Genomic DNA, 12,304 nt, shown 5'->3' with positions numbered 1-12,304 from the left:
GGTACAAAACTGCTCCTGTTACAAGAGCAAACGAGTGAAAACCACCCAAATGTCTGTTCACAGAATGGATGTGTGTGTGCGTGTGTGTGTGTGTGTGTGTGTGTGTGTGTATTATTCTCCCCCAATGCAATGGAATATTGTAAAGTTAGTGAAAATGAACAAACTGAAGGAATGCAACATCAGGACTGTAAAACCAGATGAGTAGAGACAGTCACAGAAGACGAGGTAAAGGGTACCCTTTCTAAAAAGCTCAAGAAAAGTAGAAATACACTGTATATTTGGGGAAGGAGGATGTAAAATGTGAGGGGAAAAGAGGAATAGTGAAATTGAGAGTAGTGGTGACCTTGCGCAGTGGGGGCAGGAAGGAGAAGGGTCGGTTAAGGGACACAGGTGATGATAGGAGGTGTGTGAGTTAACTGGAGGCGGGTCCATAACTGCCGTGTGTTACGTGTAGGTGCCTGTTTGCTGGCTAACGGAAAAGCCATCAGGGGTCCTGTGATCTTTTCAAACCCACTGCCCAACTGGGTACAGAGGGAACGTGCGTTAGGTGGCTCAGGACAATCATTCTTAGTGTCCATCACTGCACGGAACGTTGGGGACAACCGGAGGGGCTGGGCCGAGTGACATCCGTCGTCACCAGAGGACATGACTGATGCATGGATATGTGGAAAGCACCTCCCCACAATCTCTTATAAAATTACTGATTGTGTAAAGACTGACTTGAGACTGGATTATGCAAGACAGAACCAATGTAATCCAAAGGTACTCTATTGGGAGAGTTTCCTGGAAAACAAAATGGTATTAATAAATTTGAGGAAGTAGTTAGGTCCTCTACGCTTTTGGTGAGGGAGGGCCTGAACCAGAAACACCGCTCTTGGGTGATAAGGACTCTGTCTGAGCCGCCACGGTGCCTCTGGCACACAGTGTGTGCTCAGGAAGCACAGAAGTGCAGACTCTTCTTTCAGCGGTCACACAGGTGCCCCATATATATAGTAAGGCTGCTTGTGGGAAACATTTCCAGATGGTAAGTAATGTGGGGATTCACTGCCCACATTGCAGGAAAATAACGGGTTGATTCTTTAAAAAGGGAAAAAACCCCAAACCCACGAGGTATGATGTCCTCCTATCTTTCACTTTTACAAAATTTGCAATAAAGCACAATTCTTAAGCCATTTTTCATTTTTTTTATTGCTGTTAATTCAAGGAAAAAAGGTTGCATAAAATCCAATCTGTTCTAGAAATATAAGTGGCCTTTCCAGTACATAACATTTCAAATATCAAAGTATATGGTAAACATACAAATAAGGAGAAGGTAACATACCTCCTATGTACAGTACAGTCTTTTAAATCATAAAATAAGCTCCATAAAGTACAACTGGCAATGGTTCACAATGCGGTCCAGATGGGGCTTATCAAAACTCTCACTTGAACAACTCAACTGCAGCTCAACAATTAATTTAATAATGTGGTCCAAAAATACCCAGATCAAACAAAATACATTTAATCAAAATAATTTCCTTTACTCGGACTTCTCTTTTTAAATTAAAGCTTTCGTCTACCCCCCCTTCACACACCCCCCTTCCTTCCCCTTTAACTCCCACCCTGGAAAGAAGGTTTCAAAATGTACATTGGTGCTATAAATATAAATTCTATCTGTGAAGCATTACACGAAGCTTCTTTCTTCAAGTGTTTCCTTTTGTCTGGCAATCTGTTAGGCTTCTGAACCGAGACCAGATATTCAAGTTCCTCTGCTGCACACCAATGTGACCCCACACAACAAACATCTGTCGATTCTGCCCTGTACTGAGGATGGGGAAACAAACCCAACCCCAAGCCCTCAACCTGCGACTCTACAGTGGTAGCTGCTCACTGCTGTTGAATGCAGCAGTCCAAACCTGCACCCCGTTCTTCCAGATAACCTCAGTGCACTTTAGGAAATCAAAAATTACCTGGAAGCAATTTAGTACATAGATTGGCTTTAAAAAAACTTTTGTTATTAAACAGCAGCATTAAACTTAGTGATGTGACACTGACGTGATTCATACCATCTTAACACACGCAGAATTCAGTCTTTCACATTATAATCAAGCATAGTGGTAAACTGTTATAAAAGTGACTTTGCTACGAGACAAGTTAGGGAACAAATACCTGACTTTTGTAGAAACGCAGAGCTTCTGTTCAGATTGCAATAAAGCATACACATTTTAAACACAATGGAACACTGTAACAGTTGGTGTAGGAAAAGAAATCTTGACTCAAGTGTCTCTTTTACATGACACAGTGGTAGACTACAGGTAAAATTGGCTGTTGATTTTCATGACAAACACACACACAGAAGAACCACACTCACACTAGTTTGTTCACTTTATGTCTCTCTGAAGCAACAGGCTAAAAAAGTATGATGAAGTAAAAAGGTTTTGTTTTTTTTTAAAGACAAAGCTCTTTGTCCACTTCATATGTCATATTTTCTCAGTTTCATATGATTTTACTTCCTCCTCTCTCTTCCACTTGTTTTAATTTTTATTTGGACAACAAGCACTGCATATATGTATTTACGTGGTGCTGTTTATTACATATATACACACTATTTTGGGAATGTGATTCTCCCTTATGATTAAGGTGAAACATTCTACCCTCAATTTATATGCAGAGCAGTTTACAAAGTGTGGACAATGCAGTGCCAACCACTCCTGCGGCCACTGGAAAGAGTGGGGGTGGGGGAGAAAAGCGGAGTGTAGGACGAAAGTGAGAAAAACTGGGGAAGAAGCAAAGTTTTTTTCCAAAACCACAGGACTGTCACCAGTGTTATTAAAAAAGGTCAAATACACAGTTTTAAAGATTCAGTAAACATTGCACACAGCAAGTATTCAGTGTAAAAAAAAAAAAAAAGCACGCATCAACATTTTCCTTTTGGTAGTCTGTTTGGATGTTTAAATTACATGTATCATACAGATAAGCCTGTTGTTGTACCAGGAGACCAGAGGCTCAAAAGCAATGCATTCTTTTTTGTTTTGGACATTTTGGTACAAGAGAAATGAAAACTCCCAACTGCATAGAAATCTAGGAAATGTATAGACAAAGAAACACAAACAAAATACCTTTCCTTTCCTCCCCTCCACACCCCAACCATGACTCCCCACACTTCAGTGTATTAAGTAGGCAAGCTTTACTTGTTTCAGTCTGCAGAATCCAACGTATCATTAGAAGGGGGGAGGGGAGGTGCGTATCTCAGTCTGTAAGTGCCTAAAATGGGAAAGACAGAACTGCTAAGTCACTGCGTACAATGCAATGCATCACAATCCACTACAAGATATCAAATGGGCATGCTCCTCAGCCGCTGCTCCTTCGGCAATACTCGGACCGCAAAATGGTCCATAAAATGACTTTAAAAAAGTAATAATGAAGTTTGTGCTTTAAGTTCAACCTAAAGCTATCAAACTCAATTTTCCCTTAAAAAATGTCAAGCACATACTCCCAAGTCAAGCCTTTTTTCTGTGTGAGATCTGGCAAAATGACAAAAGCCTAATGTGAGTGAAAGGTAACAGTTTCAGGTCTACACTGAACTTGGTATCTTACACGTACTTATTGAAGAACAATTTCTTTATTCTGGTGGTAATAATATTAAACTCAGTTTGAATCTCCTTACTCCAAAAACCAGTGCTTAAATATTTTGTGCCTTTTAAAATGCAATAGCACTGAAAAAAAAAAAAAGTCTGCTGGGAAGGAAGGGTGTAGCGTGAGGCCAGGTGGTTATGCATAGATAGACCCAGACAACTAAAAATCTTCCATGTCAGATGACTATCACTTCCTAGTTTTTCAGCATTTAAAAATTTTGCTTACTCTATGACACAGGATTGTAGCTTTAAAAAAAAAAGTGCTGCTAGCAAGAGATTCGCAAATCCCCATTATATTCCTTAAGAAGTGCCTTATGGTTTATTCCTTAATTGGGAACTGAATTTCTCTGAACTTCCTTGTGCTGTGTGTGTGTCCTGTGTGTGTCCACGCTAGGTTTTGCCGTTTGCATTTTATGATTTGTCACTGAGAGCACAACATCCGTAAACAAACACACAACACCTCTTTCTGCTTCAACAGGATCACCGTGATCACCAGGGGAGGGAGGGACGGGCACACTCAAAAACAAGTCCTCTGGGAGCTCTCATGATTACCTTGTTGACTGGCCTCCATGGACGACTGCTTACACTCCTGTGCATAGTGCCCGCTCACACCACAGTTGTAACATGAAACGTTCCCATTCTTCTTGGGCCCCGAACCACTCGTGCTGGCGACTACATTAGGTGCTGGATACACAGGATAGAACCTCCCGAATCCTGCCATCTGCTGCATGCCATAGTTGGCTTGGACTGGGTCATGCACCAGTCCATTTGCATATGGAGTCTGAGGCAGAAAAAAAGGAAGTTGGTTTCCATTGCTCTGATGTGCTTGGTTGAGGTAGCTGCCATTGCAGATGGATGGCAGAGTAAAGAACGATGGGACTCGGTACATTGGTCCAGGCATTGGATTAGGATAATAGTAACTATTTAGCTGAAGGTTTCCATTGGTCCCACAGCTGCACCTTCGCCCACAAGAACCACAAGGACCTGAGCCCATCTGCTGTGGAGGCAACACTGTCCCGTTGGTGTTCGTGTTTCCCACAGCACTGATGTAAGATGTGCTGTCGCCCTGTGCAGTACTGTGTGTCAAAGCAGGGCTCGGGCTTGGGGCGGGACCGGGGGTGTGGGTAGGAACCGCGGGAGGAACACTCGACTGGGCCTGGCTGATGCCTGCTCCTGCGGACTGGGCAGACGGTGCCGCCGTGCTGAGGACGGTGGAATTCTGGCTGGGTAACACCCCGGCAGCAAGGGGAGAGCCTGGCAAGGGGTAGGAAGCTGGTGGCTGTACGGCCGAGAGGCCAGCTGCTGGAAGAACTACCTTCACATTGGTAGGCTGAGGGGCTGTCCCTGTGTTTCCCTCAATCTGAGGCACCATTTGATTTAGTCCTACCACTTGAGATGCAGATTTTGTGATGGGGTCTGTGGTAGCAACAGGAGATCCTGGAAAACTACCTGGATTATGAACAGGAATAAAGGCAGTGTTTGGTGATCCGACGCTCAGACTCCCGGTTGGTTGCTGGGAGAGGTTCACCGTGCAACTCTCGGAAGATCCCTGCGGCGGCGGCAGTTTCAGCCTCTGAATTGTGAGGTGCAAAGCGGGAGTACTACTATGTGGAAGGAATGTTGATGGAACAGGTAAAGGGGACGCCAGTAATTCAAGGTGCTTTTCTGATTCTGCAGTAGAAGCTGTTGACCCTAGTATTCCGACGGGGGTTGAGTTCGTGGACTCCCTTATTGCAGAGAGAGCAACAGGGCTAGGAACAAGCATCCCTATTGTTTTACCATCAGCAGATTTGGGTGGAGGAACGACCACCTCAGACTTCTGGGCACCATTGTGCATGACACAGTGTAAAGTTGGCATAAAAGAAATATGCTGATACTTGGGTGAGCTTAAGGGATCTTCTAAAAGGTTTGCATCGTCGTTTCCTAATGAAGCAATCTGAACAGGTGGCTTGACAGTGACAGTCTGGTTGACAGAACCATAACCTGTAAACCTGGTTGTGGATGGATTTCCAGAATCCTCAGAATTGCTGTCTGTGTCTGAGGGAAACAAACATAACTAGATGTTAACACAAGCATAATCTCCCAACCTTCTTGCTAGAAATAAACTTTAAGTATATCTAAAATAAACACTGAAGTTTGGACTAATAAATGTATCCCTAAGCTTCCTGACTACCAAGCTGACCTTCTTTTAATTTTTGGCTTTCTGTGGACTTCACTGTAAACATATGGAGATTCTGGAAAAGAGGCAAGACTATGGAAACAATAAAAGCTTGGTGGCTGCCAGGGGTGGGGGCCCCGGAGAAGGATGAACGGGCAGAGCCAGGGGTGTCTTCAGGGCAGTGGAAGTACTCTGTGTGATGCTGTAATGGTGGGTATGTATCATTACACATTTGTCCAAAGCCACTGAAGGTGAGCCCTTAGATAAACCATGGGCTTTGGGCGATAATGATGCGTCAAAGTAGATTGGTTCATCCTTGGTAAAACATGTGTCATTCTAGGGAGCAATTGTTGATAACAGGGCAGACTATATATGTGTGAGAGCAGGGAATATTTCTGTATCTTTCTCTCAATTTTATAGTAAACCCAAAACTGCTCTAAAAAATTAAATCTTAAATTAAAAAAAAATCCATGGAGAGGTAAGAAACAAAAGGTTAATGGAGACTGAATGAAGCACAGTATAAAATACAGACCTTTATTACAGAGAAAGGGATCAGATATTTTTAACCTTAATCAATTTTAGGCAATTCACTTGATTTATATTCTGTACTACTAAACCCGAGGTCTTCACATTTGTCTCACATAAATAATACAATTTAAAGGAGTTCAATCAAGACTATATTTAACTCGGGACTTCCCTGGTGGCGCATTGGTTAAGAATCCACCTGCCAATGCGTGGGGACACAGGTTCGAGCCCCGGTCCGGGAAGATCCCACATGCCACGGAGCAGCTAAGCCCGTGCACCACAACTATTGAGCCCACGTGCTGTAACTACTGAATCCCGCATGCCTAGAGCCCATGCTCTGCAACGAGAGGCCACCGCAATGAGAAGCCCACACACCACAACTAGAGAAAGCCCGCGTGCAGCAACGAAGACCCAACACAGCCGAAAATAAATAAATAAATTTATTTTTTTAAAAAAAAGACTATATTTAACTCAAATATCCAGAGATAGGGAAAGGAAGAGAGTTTTCTTAGAATGGAATAAATATTCTTACTTTTAAATATTTCAGTGGGGGAAAGAAAATTTAAAGCTACCATTATGGTCATAAAACAAGTGTGCTAGAGCACAAGAAGCAGTGCCATTTCTCCTAAAACAAAACAGCAAAGTGGCAGATACAAAATTGTACTGCATTTGTTTTTATTACTGCATCACTCTTCTGCTTGTAAACAGAAATAACTTTAATCTAGACTTCCCCTGGATTTCTTGACTTTTGGTATAAAGGGGACAAAAGACAAAATCTAACTCACAATGTTTAAATATCGTAAACCCAGATACTGCAGTACTATGTATAGAGACCATTCAGTTAAATGTAGTGCCTAATTTAACATCTTTCTGCCCATAAATATAAGCAGAATTGCACTGTGTACTTAAAATGTTTATATTTGTTAAGGTAATAACTAGTTATATTCAGTTAAGATGCTAAAATCTTTTGAAACAATACTAAAAACAAATCATACTAGTCTTCCTGGAGAAAGGTTAAATAGAACCTTCCTGGAGAAAGGTTAAACCTGAACCAACCTACAGAACGTCAACAATGTTATTAATTCAACAATAATAATTTATATTAGAAGAGATTCAACTTATGAGTAAGTGGTTCTAACATATACTCTCCTTAATAGCTGAGGAGTTTCTGGTTAAACTTTGCAAAACAAAAAGTATCCAAAAATTAGTAACTTATTTAAGGCACTGTATTTATATCTGTACCTTCATACAAGTATAGAGTTAAAAATAAACATTTAAGTTCAAAAGAAGCTGTAATATTTTTCAGATGATCAATTCAATTTCTATAGGAATTGGGCTTTGTTTAAATCTTCTTAAGTCATAGCAAATGGCCCCATGATCCCAAATGGTTTTCTAAGCATTATAAGGACTTACCCAGCTATTTAGAGAGAGGTCCTCCTTTTTTGCACTGACTCTGAAAAGTATAAAGTCTTACAACAAAACCCCTTTATGACCAACAAGAACAACAAAGCCACATGCTTTTCAAAGCAACCTTTCCATGCACTCAAAATTCTAAAGATGATCAACACTTGTTATCACAGTGGACATTTTCCCCCCTGGCTAGTTTCAGAGAGCCCTTAATGATCCTTCATTTAGGGAAGGCTCATTTAGTCATGCGATAACAGAGCCTATCTGAAAAAGGGCAAGCTCCTCTATACAGGCCCACCAACTCACCCTATCTGATGACAGGAAAGGATTGCTGCAAAGTCATCTAGGCATGCAGATGTACCCTTAATTCTGACAAAGAGGCAAATCTGCACTGTTAGCTTAAGAGCCATGGATTATTGGTACATCCTACAGAATCGAGCATAGCATATTGAAAGCGTCTCTATTCTGGATAAGGCATAAAAATTATCTCGTTTAACCTTCATAAGAGCTCTGGGCAGTTACTTTCATTTTTCTTCTTTCATGAGGAAACTGCAGATCAGAAGTGCAGTGTTGCCTCAGATTAGTAGAACTGGCAGTAGTCACTGCATGTTACATTTGTTATGACTTCAAAATAACTTCAAAGTAAAAACTGGCTTTAACTGTATGTGATACAGCAGAATCACTGTCATAGCTTCCTAAGATGTGACCTGACGGTATAACACAAAGGCTAAGGTCTCGAAGAGCTGTGGACTGTGCAGGAAAAAGCCACGTCTGAAATGCTGTTGTTAAAGGATCTTTATGATCTTTAAGTGGCCCAAGAGAAACCATTTATTACTGCCCACCAGCATGGACACACCTTATAACCAAGACACTATTACTAAGACGTTTATAGCCAAGATGTTATCAGATAACATTATCATTGTAAAGAATGACATCCTCATTCAGCATATACATTTTTTTGTGTGTCTGTGGAGCACTTTTAAAGTCTTTATTGAATTTGTTACAATATTGCTTCCGTTTTTTTATGTTTCCGTTTTTTTTTTGGCTGCAAGGCATGGGGGATCTTAGCTCCCCGATCAGGGATCAAACCCCGCACCCCCTGCATTGGAAGGGGGAGTCTTAATCACTGGACCACCAGGGAAGTCCCAACATATACATTTGTGATACCTCATTTCTGGAATGGCAGGGTAAGAGCCTCTGACACTCCATTCCTCCATAAAAGCAACAAGAATCCTGGCAAAAACTATCAAAATCAACTTTTTCAGAACTCTGGAAATCAATTAAAGGCTCGCAGCAATGTGAAGAGTGTTTATTAAAGAAAAACAGCTGAATCTTGTAAGAATAGCAACCACTGCGGTATTTCACCTTGCCCGAATTCTTGCTCACATTCTCCACCTCTGAAGTAGCTTTGTAAACTAATAGTCTTGCAACTACAGTAGCTACGAAAACAAGCAGCCTAGCAGCCGCTCTAAGAAACATGGATTTGGAACTCTATAAAAGCACCTTCCTAAGGAACCGTCACTATCTGTCTGGCAACTTGAGTTCACTCTGTGTTAACAGCAGCTTACCCACAGAGCATGTGTCACAATCAATCTGCGGCAACCGTTTAACAATTTGGCTGCCTGGGCTGGCATGACCAGTTGAGGCTAACAATAGTCTGACCAAAAAACTTAAAAGGAAAAACTGAAGAAGCGGATGTTCACAGGGAGCTCTGAAAAGCTTCAATATATTCCTGGGAATCTAAAAGGCCATCCTCATATCTAGGGCTATATATGCATGCCCAGGAGAGACCTAAGAAGGCTCTATACTCTTATTTCTGGCTGACTCTGAGCCTCCATTTAAGGAGGAATTGAAGACATAGTACATACAGAAAACAAAGCGCAAAAGAGCAGATGTAAATCCTACCTTATCAGTAATTACAGTAAATTTCAATAGGTTAAACACTCCAATCAAATGGCAGAGATGGGCAGAATTGCTAAAAAACCATAATCCAACTATAAGGTGTCTTTAAGAGATACTTTAGAGTCAAAGACACAAATAGGCTTAAAGTAAAAGGATGGAAAAAGAGGTACCCTGCAAACACCCAAAAGAGAGCTAAAGTAGCTATATTATTATCAGACAAAATAGATTTTAAGAAAAAAATTGTCATTAGAGACAAAGAAGGATATTTATAATGATAAAACGGGTGAATCCATCAGGAAGACATAAACGTTATAAATATATGTGCATCTAACAATATGCAAGCTTTCAATCTTTCTACATTGACTCTACATTTTGTTGTGACTGTCTTCTTTCTCTTTAATTTCATATGCAGTGAAATAGGTTTAAAAAAATCAACATCACTAGGAACTGCTAAGTCAGTGGTCTACACGACACCCTTTTATACCAATTAAAGTCAATAATGACATTTACAGTACCATAAAAATACTTATGTTTGACTGATTTTTAAGAGCACACATTTTCCTCTGACACCCCCAAATCCCTCCAAAGAGCAAACCTCTGTCTTTTTCTTCTTCACTTTCAAAACTTTCTCTTCCATCATGTCTTGGGCTAGACGGAGAACTGTAACTCTCTGAAGATGTTTCTCCACATGTGTCATGTCCAGATCCAATGTCCAAATTCACATCTAAAAATAACGTGATTTTTAAAAAATAGAATTGTTTAGTTAAATAAATTTCTGAATTGAACCATCAGAAATTAGTTACACCCTTAAATTTTTTTTTCCAAGTTTTTCTATAATTACCTAAAAAAGCTGGCCTCTGACCTAGGTAAAAATTCATTACTGAAGCACAATTTTATTTGAAAATAATTGACGACTTTTTTGCGGGGGACAAATGCATTCTTAGGCAGAGGCAGAGGAAAAAATCAATATAACAGACTTTAAAAAATCAGAATTAAGATTCTTTGCAGGATCTGTCCAATATTAGCACATTGAGCCACTTTTTAAGTCTATACATTTTAACTCCTCAGAGCATGTTGTAAAATTCTTTCTTTAAAAGAACTCAAAAATAGAACTGACTGCCAAAAATGCCTATTCAGTTAAAATTTGTATGCCTGAATATTTAAAAAGAGTAAATTGCTTCCCATGAAGTAGACTGAGTAACCCCTGAGTTCTAACCAGAAATGATGGACTGGGAACAAAACAAAACAAAACAAAACCATTGGGATAGAGTGAGCCAAGATTTGCTCACTAAAATGCAGTGAAGACTTTGAAACTCTAAAGAGTAAGTTTCAGAAATGTAAAAAGAAAAAATAAAAAGGCAGCTATTTCTCAAAATGAATTTATGAAATGATTTTGTTTAGATTATATAGCTAGCAAATATTCTAACCACCAAATGTCATATATTAATTTGCAATTTTCAAAGAACTAAATACATAAATGTAAATCTATGCTGAACATAATTTTCCCTTTCTGACAATCCAGGTGCTTCAGAATTGTGTAGAGTCTTTGGAATTTTTATAATAAAAAAATATGTGATCCTTTGGAGTCAGAGGTGTGGCTGGAAGGTGAGGATGAAATAACTATGCCAAAGGCTATTCCACAAATTGCCCTTTTAAACAGAGAGATAAACTGTTTTATCTATCATGTCTCAAAGAGATATTAAAAGCAAACACACTGCAAAACACAGATGATGAACAGCACTGACTGCTTTGGGGAGAAGACAACATGGAGGGACGCAGTGAGGGATTTATTTTGTTCCCTTTTGTACCTTCAGAATTTTGAACTACATAAATGTATTTTACTCAAAATAGAAGTTAGATTTTAAATTAAAAATAAATAAGGGCTTTCCTGGTGGCACAGTGGTTGAGAGTCGCCTGCCAATGCAGGGGACACGGGTTCGCGCCCCGGTCCGGGAAGATCCCACAGGCCACGGAGCGGCTGGGCCCGTGAGCCATGGCCGCTGAGCCTGTGCATCCGGAGCCTGTGCTCTGCAACGGGGGAGGCCACAACAGTGAGAGGTCCGCGTACCGCAAAAAATAAATAAATAAATAAAATTAAATAAAATAAATAAATAAATAAATAATACTTATCTTTAACTGAGTTATTTAAAATTTTCAGCTTCAATATAGTATCTACACTTATGATATGCGTGATTGTTCTATTAAAAAAATCTTAAATATATCTTAAGTTTACTGAATGCTTAAAGGTAATCACCTTCTTAAAGGTAATTCCTTAGTATTTCAAAGGGGAATTAATAAACAGAGGGTTTTCCCTTTAAGTTGGAGCCAGCAAACATCTGAGCTATACTAGACAATAAGACAAGTTGTACAAAGTATTGATATATATATTTATAGTCGTACTCTATAAATGTAAATATATATGAATCAGTGACATATATAGAGAACAAAATAGACAGAAAAGGTTAATCTTGAATCAAAAATCCTGAGATTGTACTTTCATAATATTTGAAAATAAAGAAATAAAGGAATTAGAGCCTGAGATGTTATCAAAAGTTCTTATAGATAGCTAGTAGGAAGCAGCCACATAGCACAGGGAGATCAGCTCGGTGCTTTGTGACCACCTAGAGGGGTGGGATAGGGAGGGTGGGAGGGAGACGCAAGAGGGAGGGGATATGGGGATATATTTTTATGTATAGCT

The 12,304-nt window shown here is 40.0% G+C and overlaps 1 protein-coding gene across 1 annotated transcript in view; it reads right to left on the bottom strand.

The window, feature by feature from the left end:
- Positions 1-1,174: 1,174 nt before the first annotated feature.
- Positions 1,175-12,304, bottom strand: part of ZCCHC2 (zinc finger CCHC-type containing 2) — a gene marked incomplete at its 5' end in the record, with an annotated part of 49,234 nt that continues 38,104 nt past the window's right edge. The window contains 3 exons of the mRNA XM_082667229.1: positions 1,175-3,243; positions 4,167-5,651; positions 10,202-10,330. Coding sequence (XP_082523355.1) covers positions 3,176-3,243; positions 4,167-5,651; positions 10,202-10,330 — 1,682 coding nt within the window. The 3' untranslated portion in view covers positions 1,175-3,175. The remainder of the gene's footprint in view (positions 3,244-4,166; positions 5,652-10,201; positions 10,331-12,304) is intronic.

Source organism: Grampus griseus (genome assembly GCF_964374135.1).
Source record: "Grampus griseus genome assembly, chromosome: 12".
Lineage (NCBI taxonomy): Eukaryota > Metazoa > Chordata > Mammalia > Artiodactyla > Delphinidae > Grampus > Grampus griseus.
Note: the sequence above shows the minus strand (reverse complement) of the source record. Positions and strands in the feature narration are given on the sequence as shown.